The 19,528-nt window shown below is 42.3% G+C and overlaps 1 protein-coding gene across 1 annotated transcript; it reads right to left on the bottom strand.

The window, feature by feature from the left end:
* Positions 1 to 365: 365 nt before the first annotated feature.
* Positions 366 to 18,432, bottom strand: LOC140202050 (probable G-protein coupled receptor 139). The gene is made up of 3 exons (XM_072266906.1): positions 18,386 to 18,432; positions 18,191 to 18,297; positions 366 to 1,267 (listed from the first exon to the last, which is right to left on the bottom strand). Exons 1-3 carry the CDS (start codon positions 18,430 to 18,432, stop codon positions 366 to 368), a joined length of 1,056 nt encoding a protein of 351 aa, XP_072123007.1.
* Positions 18,433 to 19,528: the final 1,096 nt, after the last annotated feature.

The following is a 19,528-nucleotide window of genomic DNA, read 5'->3' as shown; positions in this document are numbered from 1 at the left end:
TCTGCTACCTCACGCTTTATTTGTTTTAACATGGCTACAGAGATTATATTGGGTCCATCTGTTATTTGTGAACCATTTTCTGATAAACAGTGATGATGAAAATTGTCCCCTTTTGCTTTGTGCGATAAGGTTATTGTTATTTCTTCCAGATCACGCTTTGAATAACTGAGATACTGACATAGCTAAGCACACTGAATTCTCAATTGCGAGGAACATTGGGTCGATTAGAATGGTGCTTATTGTTGTAGCTATCCGGAAGTCTATATAAAAATTCTCTGCTAAATGCTATTGTGAGGGAAATTGGGAATGCATTGTATTTGTCTTTTCGTTCCACATGCCCATCACACTCGTGTATTCGGATGTGGTCAAGGATTTCTATTTTTGAGAAATGCGATGATCTGTTTGAATGGGTATTTTAGTGATGTTTTCAATTCCTCTCTGAACTTCTGCTGAGTCACTGCATAAATGCAAGTGTTTGTGCAGCAACTCAGGAGCAAGAGCATATAGCCAACCTCTTGTAAGATAAACACGGGATCATCGTAACCCGTATATGTCAACGTATTCGTGATGCGATAGTGGAGGAAATGGATGATAAAGGTCATCCACAGGAGAACAAAACTGCCGGAAATGGCGAAAAGTAGAACGATAGACTTTTTCCTATTCTCCATTTCAGGGTCCTTGTTGTTGTGGCGGCGAAGAGACTTGCGTGCTTCACTCGCCACAACAATGATTCTAACAGTCACGATATTGAGCAGCATGATAAGAAAGAACGGGAGGAAAGGGGTTGCGATGCAATTAAAAGCAGAATATATTATCCACAACGGAGCGGTGTAGAAGGTGGCTTTTGTGTGGCAGTACCACGACGTCTCGTTGATTATGTACAGCGGTTCAAACTTAAAGTACCATGGGATGTTTTGTAAACAGCCCAGTGTAAAAACTGTCCAAACTACGGCTGAAGCCACCTTCTCCGTGCAGTACCTGGTCTTCAGTTTGCCGCAGCAAATGGCCACGAAGCGATCGAATGTGAAGGCAACCGTTAACCAAACAGAAATGTCCCTGGATGCGTAAATAAGAACGATTTTGAAACTGCATATTGGTGTCATCGACATGATGCTACCTGGAAAGTAAGTGCCAACAATCCTATTCAGTATTACTCCGGTGATGACTACGAGCAGGTCCGACGCTGCCATACCAACCAGGTAGTAACTGATACATTTAGAGAGGCCGCATTTCCCTCGGGACAGGATCACAATGGCAGCGATATTCGCTGTAATAAAATAAGAAATAAAAAAAAAAATAAACTACCAGAATTCTCATTTTGTACAAAAAATTACGTCATTGTCTTTAGTTTGACATTAACCAGAATTATATTAAAAGCAGAGAACAAGATGTTCTTGACAGTACGACACTATTCAGTACTTTGTAGGAACTTTCAGTGAAGTGGTATAAGAAGGGCATTGTATAAACCCAACAGATAAGGTAGTACGTGTAAACTGAGCACATAAGGTAACACGTGAGAAGTGTTAAATCTTAAAGTGTGCTTGTTCGCCTACATTCTAGTTGGTTGACCGTTCTTCAAGAAAGATCTTTTTCGGTTTCAAATTACAACACGTGCTACGCTATCAACTAGAAGTTAGAAACAAGACTGTACACCCATAATTTAAAACTGGAAGCACTCCGCATAACGTTTAACTCGCGGTCACTAAATCACGTTCATTTAATTACCACAGAGAATCCATGTCCCATCCGCGTTTCTGTAATACAGCATGGCGACGAGTGAATTGTTCACCATAGAAATGGATCTGGTTGAAATCTTATTTAACAGCAATTCATTCCAATTTCATTCAAATCCAATTTTGGACAAAAAAAGTGTTGGCTTACATAGAAATAATGCTTTCTAATAAATCTACTGGTGTCGATAAAAATCATGTAATTGAAACACTCCGTGTTTCTCTTTCTTTTGGCTACCCCGACCTCTGCATGTGCAACTGGGTTTATATGAACGACTTCCAAAATTGGATGGCCTCAATCTCTACCTCTAACATATCCTCCGGTCTCATTGTTAAACTCATATGCATTTAACCGTCCGCAAATCCCACCAATAGAAAGGCGTCGAATGGATTCTACATCAGTTAGTTGTAATCGGTTTTTGCTCACCATGTTATGAACATCTCCTTCAAAAACTCTCTTCTGGTTTCATTCAAATACAAACCTTGGCAAAATTCGATGGGGCAGAGAGAAAAAAAAAAAAAAAAACACTATACATCCCTTCGCAGGACAGGCTGATTTCATTGTAACGAAATCCGTAATTGAACCTGATGTGAGTACACGAATTTCCAAAATTCAAAATGCTGAGGCAAAAATATTTCATTTTCGTCTTTCCAGCCGTTTTCTGGGACGAAGTAGACTTTAGCAAATGATATTCATTATTTGTATCTTCCGATTGTCGTTGACAAAGTTCACCACAACGTGTCTCGGAGGGTGTTCCTATGTCTGCAATACGTTAATCGGAAAGGTACCGGCCGAGGCAATAGATCTACCTATATCTACATCTTTAAATGAGAGTGAACTGTTGTGTAATGTTATTTGCACTTGTTTCGTGACACGGAATGGCCAGAGCCGATGCGTGTGTCGGCGTGACGATCAAGTATCATGTAAAGATATTTAATTGATCCCATAATTTTTGCCTGTTTGTGCATTGCTCTGTACCATCGATGTATCACGGATTTGAATATCCGAATCAGAGAGATGCACTAAGACACGATATACATCATGGGTAACCAACAATAACAAATAAACACAAAGGCACACAATTCAAATGGATTTCAATCTTACCAGGAATTCCGACAGCTGCAAGAATTAGGTAATAGATGGTGTATACAAGACCATTCACCGGTTCATGCATTGTTTCACTGTTGCAATGTTAATTTCAATATGGTGCACAATGTTGTACTGGACGAAGATAAACCGTTTTGTACGTCTGAGCAGAATCCCCAACGAGACAATTAAGCGGTAGAACTGCTCGGTTAGAGGCTCTCTGGGAAGGTCATGAGAGAAAACAATTCTTGCATGAATCGGTTAATCAGCGAAACAATTAAGCGGTTGTTTATGAATATTTGAAGAATGGTAATAATAAAGTGTTCGTTCAGTAAATGGCACAACTGGAAAATATGTTAATGGCTTGCAATAGACCTGAGTAAAATCCGCCTTGCAAGCCGTGAACACATTGCGAAAACTCTAGTCGCCATGGAAAAGGGAAGAAATATACCATCTCCGATCCCCAGACGCGCCTTTTAGTCAGACCATGACTGATGCGACATATTTGTTTTCTGCGAAAAACTGAGTAGCTCTATTCTATCCAGTCTTTCCTCGCTGTACAATGGCATCACTCCAAAACAAACAAACAAACAAAAAATCAAGACAATTTCTTGAAAATATTTGTAGGTATAATCATCCCTAATATACATGTGCACAGAACATTGGGCATTGTCTTCTCGAAGAGCTGCACATTGATAAGACCCCCTGCTCCTCTTTCCCCTCCATTGCCAGGACAGTACTTGCATCCTGGCTATACTTGGAAAGCGTCATATCTGGCTTTCATGCACACGGACACATACCTCGTTGAATACGACCAATATCTGGTTCATACCACAATGACTATGAACACAAAAAGTAGTGTAATAGTAACTTCATATGATCAATTTTCCTCCTCTGTACTTTTGGTAATCACATCCATGAAGGATTTTACGAAACAACATGAATTGGACCAATATTGTCTACAATTGTAAAGTGAATTGTTTGTCCTGAAACAGATAAATTAATAACATAAGTCATTGAGCACATAAATCTTGCTGCTCCGTTGAACGGGTTCATGGCAAACCTGACTGTGACAGGTTTTCTGTTCTGTAGTTTTTTTCCTCATCCTTGCGAATAAATCATAGCACTCATCTAATTGTAAACACAATGGAGTGAGAGATACTTTCTGTCCGTTGATAAGCCGAGTTCAAAAGACCGTTGAAGTTGGAAGAGAGAGATCTCATATATTTCATGCAAGTTTTCTGTTACTGCATACACCTAACCTGCAAACTCAGCTTTTCGTCATGTGCATACAAGACTATTGAATTGTCTCCAATATAATATCATCCGTCCTTAAAATACAGATTAAGCACTGCCTTTCCAATAATAAAACGTCAAATATTATTATCGTGTCAACGTATTTTAGAATATGAGAACACCTAGTCTTCTGTTACTGTCATTCAGTGATGCATGCATGCATTAAGAAATGATACAATATTTCTCCGGAGTGATATCACAGAAAACAGGAGAAGCCAAAGACTAACACAGAAAGAAGCACATAATTATAATATATAGTTACAGCATTGCAAAGCAATACCATAATTTGATGAAGAACAAACATGGGTACGGTAAATAAAGTCTATAAGGTCCCCGAGTCCCCGATGGCGGCGGCAAAAGGGAGAAACTCCCTGCCATAAACCTCCAGGCACCGTCAACTTGCCGATGCCTTGGAAGCAGCCTCCCACAGCCGACACAGTGTCCATCTGTTCCAAAACTTCGAGCTTCCGACCAGCCTCTCCGATATAGCCTCCCGAGCGCCATCCTCTGCCGAGCGCCTTCGACCTCGCCCCGGCAGCTGAAATACGCAAAGCCGAGGATTTCGGGGCCTTCTGCTCTGGAGATTCCGGTTACCACAGAGTAGCAGCGGCACCGAAGCGGGCATTTCAGAGGTTTTCCAGACGTTCCTCCGTACTCTCACGTCTGTTTCCAGCAAATCAGACTTGTGCACGGTCCCTACTTGACAGATAACAGTCATCACCACCAAAGTGGCCGCGCGCGCTGCCGTCGTGCCGTCATCTTCTCCTACTCCATCTTCATTTGCTTCTTGTTTCAGCGCATTGACCAGCTATCACAACACGATTAAATCAAATTTGGCAGGCCTTTGACTATTTCTACCATTTATTTAAAGAGGTTTGCATAGAGAAGTTAATATCAAAAGCACCCACACATACAGGAACCAAGGGTCTACGGTCGGCCAGCAATAATCACACCATTTTCAGAACACACAATCACTTTGCAATAAAGTGGACCTTACATACTAATGGTTTTCTGTCTTGGTATGAATGTGTTTTCTTTTTGTTAACAAATCCGCTATATGATACCATGTGTCTATGATACTAGAATATAAACTCTTATTTGGAGCTGTGCGTAACTCCTGTATATTTTAACAAAATACAAAATGGTCTCAGTGTTTTCTTGTTTGTACTTCTTCCCCTCCTTCTATTTAGAAACATAAAACATAGAAACATAGAAAACCTACAGCACAATACAGGCCCTTCGACCCACAGAGTTGTGCCGAACAGGTCCCTACGTCAGAAATTGCAAGGCTTACCTATAGCCCTCTATTTCCCTAAGCTCCATGTACGTATCTAAAATTCTCTTAAAAGACCCTATCTTAGCCGCCTCCACCACCATTGCCGGCAGCCCATTCAACGCATTCACCGCTCTTGGAGTAAAAAACGTACCCCTGACATCTCCTCTGTACCGACTCTCCAGCACCTTAAACCTGTGTCCTCTTGTGGCAACCATTTCAGCCCTGGGAAAAAGCCTCTGACTATCCACACGATCAATTCCTTTTATCATCTTTTACACCTCCATGAGGTCACCTCACATCCTCCATCGCTCCAAGGAGAAAAAGGCCAAGTTCACTCAACCTATTCAAATAAGGCATGCTCCCCAATTCAGGCAACATCCTTGAAAATCTCCTCTGCACCCTTTCTATGGCATTCACATCCTTCCTGTAGTGAGGCGATCTGAACTGAGTACCGTACTCCAAGTGTAGTCGGACCACGGTCCTATATAGCTGCGACATTACCTCTCGCCTGCTAAATTCAATTCCACGATCGAGGAAGGCCAATACAGCGTACGTCTTCTTAACGACAGAGTTAACCTGCGCAGCTGCTTTGAATGTCCAATGGACTCGTACCCCAAGATCCCTCTGATCCTCCACACTGCCAACAGTCTTAACATTAAGACTATATGATGCCATCATATTTGTCTTTCTTTCTTTCTCAGTCTTTTTTGTTGAGTTTCAAATTGATAAGCATAACAATGATAATGATACAAAGAGATGGGGATTACATTAATAACCATTAACGTATACAGACACAGACTCTGAATAACATGTAATTTAAGCCGCCCAATTTCTTAATAACTGAACATGAAAAAGATTCCATATATATACACAAAGAAAAAGTCCCCCTACACTAAAAACCAGGAAAGTGGATGAAGGGAAGGCAGTGGATATTGTCTATATGGACTTCAGTAAGGCCTTTGACAAGGTCCCGCATGGGAGGTTAGTTAGGAAAATTCAGTCGCTAGGTAGACATGGAGAGGTGGTAAATTGCATTAGACATTGGCTCGATGGAAGAAGCCAGAGAGTGGTGGTAGAAAATTGCTTCTCTGAGTGGAGGCCTGTGACTAGTGGTGTGCCATAGGGATCAGTGCTGGATCCATTGTTATTTGTCACCTATATCAATAATCTGGATGATAATGTGGTAAATTGAATCAGCAAGTTTGCTGATGATACAAAGATTGGAGGTGTAGTAGACAGTGAGGAAGGTTTTCAGAGCCTGCAGAGGGACTTGGACCAGCTGGAGAAATGGGCTGAAAGATGGCAGATGGAGTTTAATACTGACAAGTGTGAGGTATTGCACGTTTCAAGGACAAACCAACGTAGAACATCCAGGGTTAATGGTAAGGCACTGAGGAGTGCAGTGGAACAGAGGGATCTGGGATTACAGATATAAAATTCCCTAAAAGTGTCCTCACAGGTAGATAGGGTCGTAAAGAGAGCTTTTGGTACATTGGCCTTTATTAATCAAAGTATTGAGTATAAGAACTGGAATGTTATGATCAGGTTGTATAAGGCATTTGTGAGGCCGAATCTGGAGTATTTTGTTCAGTTTTGGTCACCAAACTACAGGAAGAATATAAATAAGGTTGAAAGAGTGCAGAGGTTTACAAGGATGTTGCCGGGACTTAAGAAACTCAGTTACAGAGAAAGGTTGAATAGGTTAGGACTTTATTTCCTGGAGCGTAGAAGAACGAGGGGAGATTTGATAGAGGTATATAAAATTATGATGGGTATAGATAGAGTGAATGCAAGCAGGTTTTTTCCACTGAGGCAAGGGGAGAAAAAAAAAAAACAGAGGACATGGGTTAAGGGTGAGGGGGGAAAAGTTTAAAGGGAACATTAGTGGGGGCTTCTTCACACAGAGAGTGGTGGGAGTATGGAATGAGCTGCCTGACGAGGTGGTAAATGCGGGTTCATTTTTAACATTTAAGAATAAATTGGACAGATACATGGATGGGAGGTGTATGGAGGGATATGGTCCGTGTGCAGGTCAGTGGGACTTGGCAGAAAATAGTTCGGCACAGCCAAGAAGGGCCAAAGGGTCTTTTTCTGTGCTGTAGTTTCTATGGTTCTATAGTTCTATGGTAAATGCTGGGCTGCCATGTTTCATCGGTTAAAATAATTATTTGTCATTAACTCCGCTCCTCTATACAGAAACAAATAGTTATTAAAAAGGAATTGGAAAATAACAGCTTATATCATATGAAAATGTTGAATAAATGACCTCCAAGTTTCCTCAAATTTAACCGAAGGATCGACAGTACCACTCCTATTTTTTTTTTTCCAAGTTTAAAGGTCTTATAGTTTGGCAAAACCGCTAAAATATAGTAAGGGGATTAGAATCTTTCAATTTAAATAAAATGGATCTTCTGGCTATTCATGTAACAAATGCAATCAAACGGCAAGCCGAAGGGGATAAATGACCAGAATCTATCACTGGTATTCCAAAAATTGCAGTCATAGGATAAGGTTGTAAATCAATACGCAAAACTACTGATATAATATCAAAAATATCTTTCCAATATTTTGTCCAAAAGAGGGCAAGACCAGAACATATGTGGAAGGGAATAACATGTTTTCGTGATTTATTCATGGATAATTGCCTCATGTCTTTTGAATGGTTGCCAAATAAATATAATTTGCCTAGATCACATTTTTTTTCAGATTTTACAGATTAGAAATTTTTTGAATGTTATTTTACCTACTTTTCCGATACCACATCAGACAGACAATGCAGAAAGAAAAAAAAATAGCTTTAAACCTCTCTCAAAGTGAATGTATTACCTAAATTTATATATCTTTTACAGGCATTGCCGGTGTTCATTCCTAAATCGTTTTTTTTGATTCTCTTGACTCTATTATATCTTCTTATATATGGAAGAACAAGCGTTCTAGATTAAATAAAATTCATCTTCAGAACGATAATAAGAATGGAGAATTAACCTTACCAACCTTCAGAATTTATTATTAGCAAGTTAATATAAGAAATCTAACATGTTGGTTATATTATATAAATCGTGAGAATTGTCTAAAGTGAGTGTTTTAGAAACTAGTTCTTTTAATGTAGTCTCTATTATTTCCCTTTTTGGATCCTCGCTTCTTTTGTCTTTGAGTAAGTTAACTGATAATCTGGTAGTTAAACACATTATGAGGATTTGGATACAATGCCGAAAATATTTTGGCTTATTGAGATTTTCTCTATCGAGTCCTATTTTTTCCCAGTTTTTTATATGCCCTCTATGACTGATGTGGCTTTTAGAGAATGGGGTAGATTAGGTATTAAATGCTTTCAGTACTTTCTTGTGGAGGGAAGTCTTTTTTGTTCGTTTGAACAATTGTCCACTAAATATAGTTTACCCAAAACGCATGGTTTTCGTTATCTACAAATAAGAATTTATTTTACCTTCTCAAATATGTACATTTCCTAAAAGTCCTGATAAGAATCTACTGGCTGTAATCTTTAATCTGAAAGTTTTTAATTAGATCTATATCTAATATTAACAATATGCTGTTGGGAACGAGAAGTGTTCCTTTAGATAAAATTAAAAATCTTTGGGAACAAGGTTTACAGACTTCAATTTCTGAGGAAACTTGGAATCAAATTTTTAACTTGGTCAGCACCTCATCCGTACGTGCCCGTCACTCTCTCCTTCATTTTAAAGTGGTCCATAGGTCCCAGATAACTAAGGATAAATTGTCTCGTTTTTATTTAGATAAATCTCCGTATTGTGAAAAATGTAATAATGGAGAATCTTTACTCATTCATATGTTCTGGATATGTCTGAGTCTTGGAAAACAAACTGGAAAAAAAGTATTTGAAACCTTCCCGATACTTTTAAAAGTAAATTTTAAGCCTAATCCTTTGACTGCTTTATTTGGTATAGTTGGAGGAAAGGATATTATTTTGGAGCGAACTGATTTGAACATTTTGGCTTTTATGTCTCTTATGGCGAGTAGGACACTTTTGCTTAAAAAGACAGATGTGGCCCATCCTATTCACGCCCAATGGTCACGTGATGTGATGCCATGCTTAAATTTAGAGAAGGTTAGATATTCAATCTTTGAATCTAATGCAGAATTTCAGACATTGTGGGAACCTTTTCTAAATTATTTTCAAATCCTTTGATTTGTTGTTAAAGCACAGATGATGACTGACAATCTTTTTTTTTCCCTTCTACTAATCAGCTTCGGTGTTCATCGTGGGTTCTATTTTTTATATAATAAAATTATTATTTTTCAATGTTATGAAATAACTGACTTGTACTAATATAGGGTAAGTGGCCTTTTATGTGATTTAGTTTAATGTATTGACATATATTTTCCTCTCTGTACTCTGCATTGTTATATATATAAATTAATAAAAATATTGGAAAGAAGAGTTCAACAGCAATTATTTATGATTTGGTTGCGAAAATACGTCTCAGTATATCTGATAAAATTTAAAATGAATAGGAAAGTGAACTAGGTAGCTTTACCTATAGAGAAATGGGAGAAAAAAACTCCAACTAATTAACATTTCTTCAATGTCTGCTAGGCACGCTTTGATACAATTTAAGTAGGTTTATAGGGCCCATATGTGCAAGAATGCTTTAGCTTGTTTTTATTGTCATATAAATCCTGTCTGTGACAGATGTAATTCTGAGGGAGCTTCCTTGACATATATGTTCTGCTCCTGCCATCATATTTGACCTACCAAAATGAACCACTTCACACTTACCTGGGTTGAACTCCTTCTGCCATATCTCAGCCCAGTTTTGCATTGTATCAATGTCCTGTTGTAACCCCTGAAAGCCCTCCACACTATCCACAATACCTCCAACCTTTGTGTCAGCAGTAAACTTACTAACTCATCCCTCCACTTCCTCAACCTGTCACAGAGGGGCACTAGGAACGGAACCAAATGCAAGACATAGACACTGAAGTACAAGGAACAGAACTTGACTATAGTAGTGAAGTGACAGGATTCAGGCAAGTAGCAGGGTCAAGAAAGCAGATTTGGGCCAGGGAAAGCTGGACCAGAACTAGGAGGCAAGGCTTGGAATCCGAGCCCATGACTGGACAAGGGTCCAGAACCTGGGTCTTGCCTCGGGCTCGAACCCCAGAACCAGGCTAGGCCATTTTCTGGCTTCAGGACAGGACGTGGCTGGGGTTTAGAGGCCTGAGCTTGGAGACAGGTTGGGGTCTTGGTCCTCAGGCCTGAGGCTGGAGTCTTGGTCCGCAGGCCTGAGGCTGGGGTCTTAGTCCTCAGGCCTCAGGCTGGGGTGTTAAGCCTCAGGCGTGAGCCTGGTGTCTTCGTCCTCAGGCCTGAGACTGGGGTCCTGGTTCTCAGGCCTGAGGCTGGTGTCTAGGTCCTTAGGCCTGAAGCTGGGGTGTAGGTCCTCAGGCCTGAAGCTGGGGTGTAGGTCCTCAGGCCTGAAGCTGGGCTCTAGGTCCTCAGGCTTGGCTGGGGATTCTCAAGGATTTGGCTCATGGAGCTTGGCTGCAGTATCCTCGAGGCCTGGGTTTTTGGAGCTTGGCTGCGGCATCCTCGAGGTTTGTGTTCTTGGAGCTTGGCTGCGGGATCCTCGAGGCTTGGGTTCTTGGAGCTTGGTTACGGGATCCTCGAGGCTTGGGTTCTTGGAGCTTGGCTGCGGGATCCTCGAGGGTTGGTTTCTTGGAGCTTGGCTGCGTGATCCTCGAGGCTTGGGTTCTTAGAGATTGGCTGTGGGGTCCTCGATGCTTGGATTCTTGGAGCTTGGCTGCGTGATCCTCGGGGCTTGGGTTCTTGGAGCTTGTCTGCGGGATCTTCGAAGCTTGAAATGTGGAGGCTGATAACTCGGAGGCTGGAGCTCAGAGACCGACAGGGAACTGAACATTAACATAGAGCCGGGATTTGTCCTTCGAAAAGCCAGGACTCATCGTTAACACGACAGGAACATGGGGCAGGACAGAACCTAGACATAGATCTGGGACATATCCTAAGACAAGCCGGGGCTCAACTTCATCTCCACATCAAGGTGGGAAAGTTCTCTCCATTAGGTAACGGCAGAACGGCCAGACTTACCCAACAAAGGCAAGGGCAAGACTAGACAAATACCCCCGCAGGACAACGGCAAAACGGCCTGACTTGACCCACGGAGGCGAGGAGAAGAGGACAATAGGTAATAGACAATAGACAATAGGTGCAGGAGTAGGCCATTCGGCTCTTCGAGCGAGCACCCCCATTCACTGTGATCATGGTTGATCATCCACCATCAGTATCCAGTTCCTGCCTTATCCCCACACCTTTGATTCCACAATCTTTAAGAGCTCTATCCATCTCTTTTTTGAAAGCATCCAGAGACTTGGCCTCCACAGCCTTCTGGGGCAGAGCATTCCGTATATCTACCATTCTCTGGGTGAAAACGTTTTTCCTCAACTCCGTTTAAATGGCCTACCCCTAATTGTTAAACTGTGGCCTCTGGTTCTGGACTCATCCATCAGCGGGAACATGCTTCCTGCCTGCAGCGTGTCTAATCACTTAATAATCTTATATGTTTCAATAAGATCCCCACTCAGCCTTCTAAATTCCAGAGTATACAAGTCCAGTCGCTCCAATCTTTCGACATTTCCCGGGAATTAACCTGTGAACCTACGCTGCACTCCCTCAATAGCAAAAATGTCCTTCCTCAAATTTGGAGACCAAAACTGCACACAGTACTCCAGGTGTGGTCTCACCAGGGCCCTGTACAGCTGCAGAAGGACCTCTTTGCTCTTATACGCAATTCCCCTTGTTATGAAGGGCAGCATGCCATTAGCTTTCTTCACTGCCTGCTGTATCTGCATGCTTGTTTTCTGTGACTGATGTACAGGAACACCTAGATCTCGTTGTGTTTCCCCTTTCCCTAACTTGACTCCATTTAGATAATAATCTGCCTTCCTATTCTACCACCAAAGTAGATAACCTCACATTTATCCAAATTAAACTGCATCTGCCATGCATCTGCCCACTCACCCAGCCTATCCAAGTCACCCTGCACTCTCATAACATCCTCCTCAAATTTCACACTGTCACCCAGCTTTGTGATATCCGCAAATTTGCTAATGTTACTTTGAATTCCCTCATCTAACTCATTAATATACAGCTGCGGTCACAGCATTGAACTCTACAATACCCCACTGGTCACTGCCTGCCATTCCGAAAGGGACCCATTAATCGCTGCTCTTTGTTTTCTGTCAGCCAGCCAATTTTCAATCCATGTCAGTACTCTGCCCCCAATACCATGTGCCCTAATTTTGCCCACTAATCTCCTATGTGGAACTTTATCAAAGGCTTTTTGAAAGTCCAGGTACACTACATCCATTGGCTCTCGCTTGTCCATTTTCATAGTTACATCCCCCCAAAATTCCAGAAGATTAGCCAAGCACTATTTCCCCTTCGTAAATCCATGCTGACTGGGACCAATCCTGTTACTACTATACAGATGTGTCGTAATTTCATCTTTTATAATTGACACCAGCATCTTTCCCACAAGCGACGACAGGTTAACCGGTCTATAATTCCCTGTTTTCTTTCTTCCTCCCTTCTTGAAGAGAGGGACAACATTAGCCACCCTCCAATCTACAAGAACTGATCCTGAATCTATGAAACATTGGGAAATGATTACCAATAGTCCACGATTTCTAAAGCCACCTCGTTAAGTACCCTGGGATGCAGACCATCAGGTCCCGGGGACTTATCGGCCTTCAGACCCAGCAGCCTATCCAACACCATTTACTGCGTAATATAAATTCCTTCAATTCATCCATTACCCTAGGTCCTTTGACGACTATTACATCTGGGAGATTGTTTGTGTCTTCCCTAGTGAAGACAGATCCAAAGTACCTGTTCAACTCATCTGCCATTTCCTTTTTCCTCATAATAAATTCACCCGTTTCTGTCTTCAAGGGCCAATTTTGGTCTTAAATATTTTTTTTTTCCTTTTCACATACCTAAAGAAGCTTTTACTATCCTCCTTTATATCCTTGGCTAGTTTACCTTCGTACCTCATTTTTTTTCTCTGCGTATTGCCTTTTTAGTTACCTTCTGTTGTCCTTTAAAAAGTTTGTCAATCCTCCGGCTTCCCACTCGATAGACACCAAAGAACAACAGGCAGTTCCATCTCTGCTCCTGGGTAGTTGCAAGTCTCAGTTCAGCCAGCAACTTCAGCTGAATACAGAAAGAGCCGGATCCCTACCTAGCTCTGAGTGGCTGCCGGCCACTCAGCTGGCATATGAAACAGCCAAATCCATACCAAAAAGACTGGCAACAAGGCTCCATGAAGCGGTGGTACACCAACCAGACCTAGAGATCACAAATCGTTTCTGTATCCTTCCATCAGCTGGTTGCTCAAAGCGGGACTGACGAGACAACGCGCACACTCAACCCCAAGGCGACTTATATTCCAAGCCCAAAGTTGGAAATCGGGTGCCTATGATTAACTCAATCAAGGTAAAGCTGGAAGACCCGAAGTCCTGAGTCCACGGACCGGACCGTGAACATGAATACGGACTTCACGGACTGAACCATGACACAACCAGGTCATTTATAAAAATCACGAAGGGTCGCAGAAAAGGTCCCTGAGGGTCTCCACCGGTGACTGACCTCCATGCAGAATATGACCCGTCTGCAACCAGTCTTTGCCTTCTGTTGGCAAGCCAGTTGTGTATCCACAATGCAATGTCCCTTGGTCCCATGCCTCCTCACTTTCTTAATAAGGCTTGCATGGGATACTTTATCAATTGCCTTGCTGAAATCCATGTACACTGCATCTACTGCTCCTCCTTCATCAATGTGTTTAGCGACATCCTCAAATATTTCAATAAGGCTCGTAAGGCACGGCGTGCACTTGAGGAAGGCATGCTGACTACTCCCAATCGTATTATACCTCATAATGTTCATAAAACCTATCTCTTGGGATTTTCTCCATCTACTTACCAACCACTGAGGTAAGACTCACTGGTCTATATTTTTCTCGGCTATCTCTACTCCCTTTCTTGAATACAGGAACCGCATCCACAACCCTCCAATCCTGCGAAACCTCTCCCGTCCCCATTGATGATACAAAGATCATCGCCAGAGTCTCAGTAATCTCCACCTTCGCCTCCCACAGTAGCCTGGCATTCTATCTGATCCAGTCCTGACAAGTTATCCAAATTGATTCTTTCCAAAAGCTCCAGCACATCCTATTCCTTAATATCTACATGCTCAAGCTTTTCAGTCTGCTGCAAGTCATCGGTACAATCACCAAGTTCCTTTTCTATAGTGATTACTGAAGTAAAGGATTCATTAATTACCTCTGCTATTTCCTCCGGTTCCATACACACAATCCCACTGTCACACTTGATAGGTCCTATTCTTTCAAGTCTGATTCTCTTGCTGTTCACATACTTGTAGAATGCCTTGGGGTTTTCTTTAATCCCGCCCGCCAAGGCCTTCACACGGCCCCTTCCGGCTCTCCTAATTTCCTTCCTAAACTCCTTCCAATTAGCCTTATAATCTTCTAGGTCTCCTACATTGCCTGGTTCTCTGAACCTTTTGTAAGCTTTATTTTTCTTCTCATGAAATCTTTAGATTACACGATATCTTTAAATCTGCTTTCACCTGGATTGCGGGATATATAATGAACGGAAATGATATGGGGTTCTTGGTGTGAAAGCATAAACGACACTGTGTCTATGTGTAAGAAGAGTGTTCGTGTTAATAACAGTTTGGAAGTAGACAATTTGAATACAAAGCACATCAAATAAACGATGTCTTCATTGCAGACTGCTTATGTAGGATTCACAGAAGAATCGTTTTCTCCCATGACCCCCCCCCCACCCCCCAGAGACTCCCTAACTGAGCCAGAATCAAGAAATCATAAATTCATGGCCGATCTATAGGTAAATATGGACTATCCTGTGTAGTGCTTCTAGAACCTTGTAAATATACCTGCAAGGAACACTTCTTCTGAGAGATCGTTCCACAAACTCAGCATCCTCTGTGTGGAAATATGATGTTCCGATCCCCTTTTAAATATCAGTAAACTGAAGACACATATCAGCATTTCAGAAACAGATTCTTCCTCTCCACAATGCGATTTATGAATGGATAGTGAATCAACCCACGAACATTATCTCAAGAGTTTTGCCTTTATTTACATTACTTATTTAAATTATTATTTTATATTTCACATTTTAATTTAAAAAAAAAACAATAATAAGTTATTGCACTGTACCGCTGCTGCAAAACAGTGAATTTCATTGCACATGCCGGTGATATTAAACCTCCTTTCGATTACAATAAATAATTATTATCATTGTAAAAAAGGCAAAGCTTCTCCTGGTTTAATCAATGAAATATGGCAGTTTTGCGGTTAAACTAAGATCTTTCATGCCCTGAGGAATTCACCACATGTTTGATATTCCATATTATGTACTCGCTGACGTTGAAATGAATTGACTTGAGTAAAATGTGCCAGTCATTTTTTTTTCTTTTGTTTTCAGCGACTGATTAACAGCCGTACTAATATTATGAAGCCGAGTCTCTGAAGAATTCCCGTACGATGTCAACCATCCCGACAGCTTTAACCATACTCAAACATCGAATTAACAATTCATTCGGGATACGAATATGCACCCCAGTCAACACGCACGCATTAATTACCGATAATCCCACAGATCACACCAGCGTTCAACCCCAGAAGCATCCATACCAGTACTAATTTAAACAAGGCGATCATACAGCATCCAACGGAATCAGTCCCGGAAGTTGCTCCCACAAATGCAATTCTCAGGTTCGGCCGCTCGCGATCGTTTACGGGAATCAGCTTTCGGCCCCGCCAGTCTGGGTATTCACGTTTGGGTGGATGCTGTGCAATAAATGCCCGATCACAAACGCACAACGCAAACTATCAGAGAGGACAACATATTCAATTAAATGATAGACTTTATGAATCCTAATTTGATTATAGGGTTAGTATGAAAATGAAAAAAAAAAACAAAAACAAATAAGGGCCCAAATTTAAAGTCTCAGTATCAATTGGAGCTCCCTCGGTAGGCAGTCCTCCACCATCGAACACCGCTGAACGTCACTGACCATCCAATAATCGGTTTCCAGTATACGCCGTCCGGTGGTCTAGCAGTGCTCTACACACGCGTGCTTGCTCTTCTTCTCTCCTCGACGAAGAAGCTCACGAGAAACCCCGGCTCCCAGACACACAAGAAAGAACAATACTTGTCCCATTGGTTAGCCACCCGTTATCTCTAGTTATAACCTAAGCATTGCTTCTACAGAGAAACCATTTCCTCAACAGTTAACATTACAGAGAACCCATTATGTTTAATTGCGGACAGTACAGGGAATAGGTAGATGAACGTGCAGAACAGTTACAGATGGGTATGTTTGATGTTGTAGGCTTCACTGAATTATGTTTGGGAGGATCATGTAGATTAATGGAGGCTAAAGGTAGATGCACCAGTATTACAATGGGGCAAAAGGAATTAGAGAGACATGAAAATAGAGTTGACCAGAATTAGTTGGAAAAGACATTGCCCCGATGACGACAGGAGAACAAAGTCTGGAATTTCCGGAAGCAATTCGAAAGGCATGATATATACATCACAAAGAAGCAAAGAAGAAAAGAAGGCTTTAATCCCAAGATGATATATCTGACGCTAACAAGTGAAGTCAGAGCCAAAAGGAGAAATATAAAACAACAAAGGAATGGAACAGAACAGAGCATAAACTAAATGATTGGGAACTTTTTAAATATCAACAGAAGCAACAACAACAACAACAAAAAAAGTAATGAACGCGGTAAAATGGAACAAGCACCTCCTCAGAACATCACTGTAATTCAGTTTGCTTTCCATGTACTGCAATGTACTGCCTCTGCAAAGGTAACACATTTCACGACCATGCCAATCGTGTAAAACCTGATTATCAATCTTATTCAGGTCTCTTCCAAGGAATGGACGACCTGTATGAAGGGTATGTTATACCTGAACCCAAGGGTGGCTAATATGCTTGTGGCAGAATTATCAGAGTCCCTCAGGAGGATTTAAGATAATTTGGCAGAGGAAAGTACTGAGAATATTGCTGAGCTCCACTTCCACCACCGCCGCCGGCTGTATATTCCAGGCACTCACCACACTGCGAAAAACTTAACCCTGACAGCCACTCGGTAGCTGTTTCCAAGCACCTTAAAACTCTTCCCCTTCGTGTGAGCTATTTCAGCCCTAGAAAAAAGCCTCTGGCTATCAACACAATCAATGCCCCTTATAATCTTAAACACTTCTCTCAGATCACCTCTCGATCTTCGACGATTCAAGAAGAAAATGCCAAGTACACTTAACTTATTGTAATCAGGTTCACCCTCTAATCCAAGAAACGTCCTTGTAAATATCCTCTGCACTCTCCCGTTCCAATTGTTGACGCAACGATCATTCCAAGAGGATCACTAATCTCATCCCGCGCTTCCCAGAGTAGTCTTGGTGACTTATCTAACTGCAGACATTTCAAAAGCTTCAGGACATCCTGTTTCTCAATGTCTATATACTCAACTTCCAGACTGCTGTAGGTCATCCCTTCAAACACCAAGGTCTTTTCCCTACTGAATACTCGGCCAAGGTATTCATTAAGAACTGCTTCTAAATCCTCCGGATCCAAACACATGTCTACACTGTCGAAATTGATTGGTCCTAGTCTCACACCACTCATCCTCTTGCTCTTCACATACTTGTATAATGCCCCAAACACGTTACTACCCACACACTCACCCAAACCCGTTGCTACAGCCATATATCCTTCCTTGGAACGTGTCTCTTCTGCCAACTTACTCCAGTTGGCTTCAGGATTCGTTTTCGAGGCTCTGAGTTTGGAACTTCTGAGGATCCCAGGTACTCACATTTAAATGACTCTTCGTCCAGTTGATTCTCCCATCGAGCTTTGGGAGTGGTAACATGAGGAGGTACCTGGCGTCCCTATCCCAGACGCTTCCACACCTCCGGGACACTTTCATCGCCGCATGTTATGGACCTGCCCGTAATTTCATCCTCCATCGGATCCATGCGTGGAATCGTCGTTTTTTTTTTTTTTTGAATTTGTCATGTTAGGAAAGGATCGCAAGATCTTCCATCTGCAGACTCCAGAGTCTGCCGGCTTCGACGCTAGCAGGCATGAACTTCGGATAGCAGCCCCCGCCGTCGATATCAGCGGCTCTACCAATCCAGGGCAAATTCAAAACTCGGACTCCAGCAGCAAAAATGCGGGTTCCAACGACCATGGACACCTGCAAAGCGAATGCACAAGCTCCAACTGCGACTCCAGCCTTGAACTCCATGCCGGGTCTTCAAGTGCTGCTATTGTAACTCCCATCTCCACTTCCCCCATGAATACTCCGCAACCTCGTCTCCCTCAGATCCCAGCATCAGCTCCTGGACCCTCAGAGGCTTCATCCTCCTCTCACTCCAACCCTCCCCTCTCCACTGACACTACCAGCCTACCTCGCTCCTCTGATCCCAGCTCTCATCCCTGCCGGATCTTTATCATCCGCTCCGACCTTCAACTCTCTGAGGCAGAGCGCTCTGTGCTCAGAAAGGGCATCACCTTTGTCCCCCTTCGCACACACCTCACCGATTTCTGCGTGCGCAATGACGCTGAACTCTTCTTCCGCCGGCTCCGTCTTCGAACCTGGTTCTTCGGCAAGGACTCTCCCACACCCACCGTTGACCCCTTTTCCCGTGATCAGTTCCTCCTCTTCTTCATGCACACCCCGCTCTGGTGTTCTGCCTGCCCTGAGTGGACACCACCTATTCCAGCAGACTCAGGAGGAAAGTAATCAGCATAACCAGAGGCACTACACACCCAAGTCACTCCCTGTTTGACCCGCTGCCGTCCAGCCAATGGTTCAGGACACTAAAGGCCAGAACAAATAGACTGAGGAACAGCTTCTATCCCAGAGCTGCAGCTTCCATCACACCACTCTCACAGAACAATGACTGAAACTGTGAACACACACATACACACATTAGGACTCAAATACTTGCACTAACGACACTGTGCATTGCTGTGATGTCCTGGTGCTGCTGCAACTAATTTTCTGCTACTTATCTATT

The sequence above is a fragment of the Mobula birostris genome, chromosome 8 (assembly GCF_030028105.1).
Source record: "Mobula birostris isolate sMobBir1 chromosome 8, sMobBir1.hap1, whole genome shotgun sequence".
In the NCBI taxonomy this organism is placed as follows: Eukaryota; Metazoa; Chordata; class Chondrichthyes; order Myliobatiformes; family Myliobatidae; genus Mobula; species Mobula birostris.
Note: the sequence above shows the minus strand (reverse complement) of the source record. Positions and strands in the feature narration are given on the sequence as shown.

Coding starts and splice junctions, on each gene's coding strand:
- LOC140202050 (XM_072266906.1), bottom strand. CDS start 18,432: ATGAAAGTGTCCCGGAGGTGTGGAAGCGTCTGGGATAGGGACGCCAG. Junction 18,298..18,385: donor GTCTGGGATAGGGACGCCAG/GTACCTCCTCAT, acceptor TGGGATCCTCAG/AAGTTCCAAACTCAGAGCCT. Junction 1,268..18,190: donor GGCTGTAGCAACGGGTTTGG/GTGAGTGTGTGG, acceptor ATTTTATTACAG/CGAATATCGCTGCCATTGTG.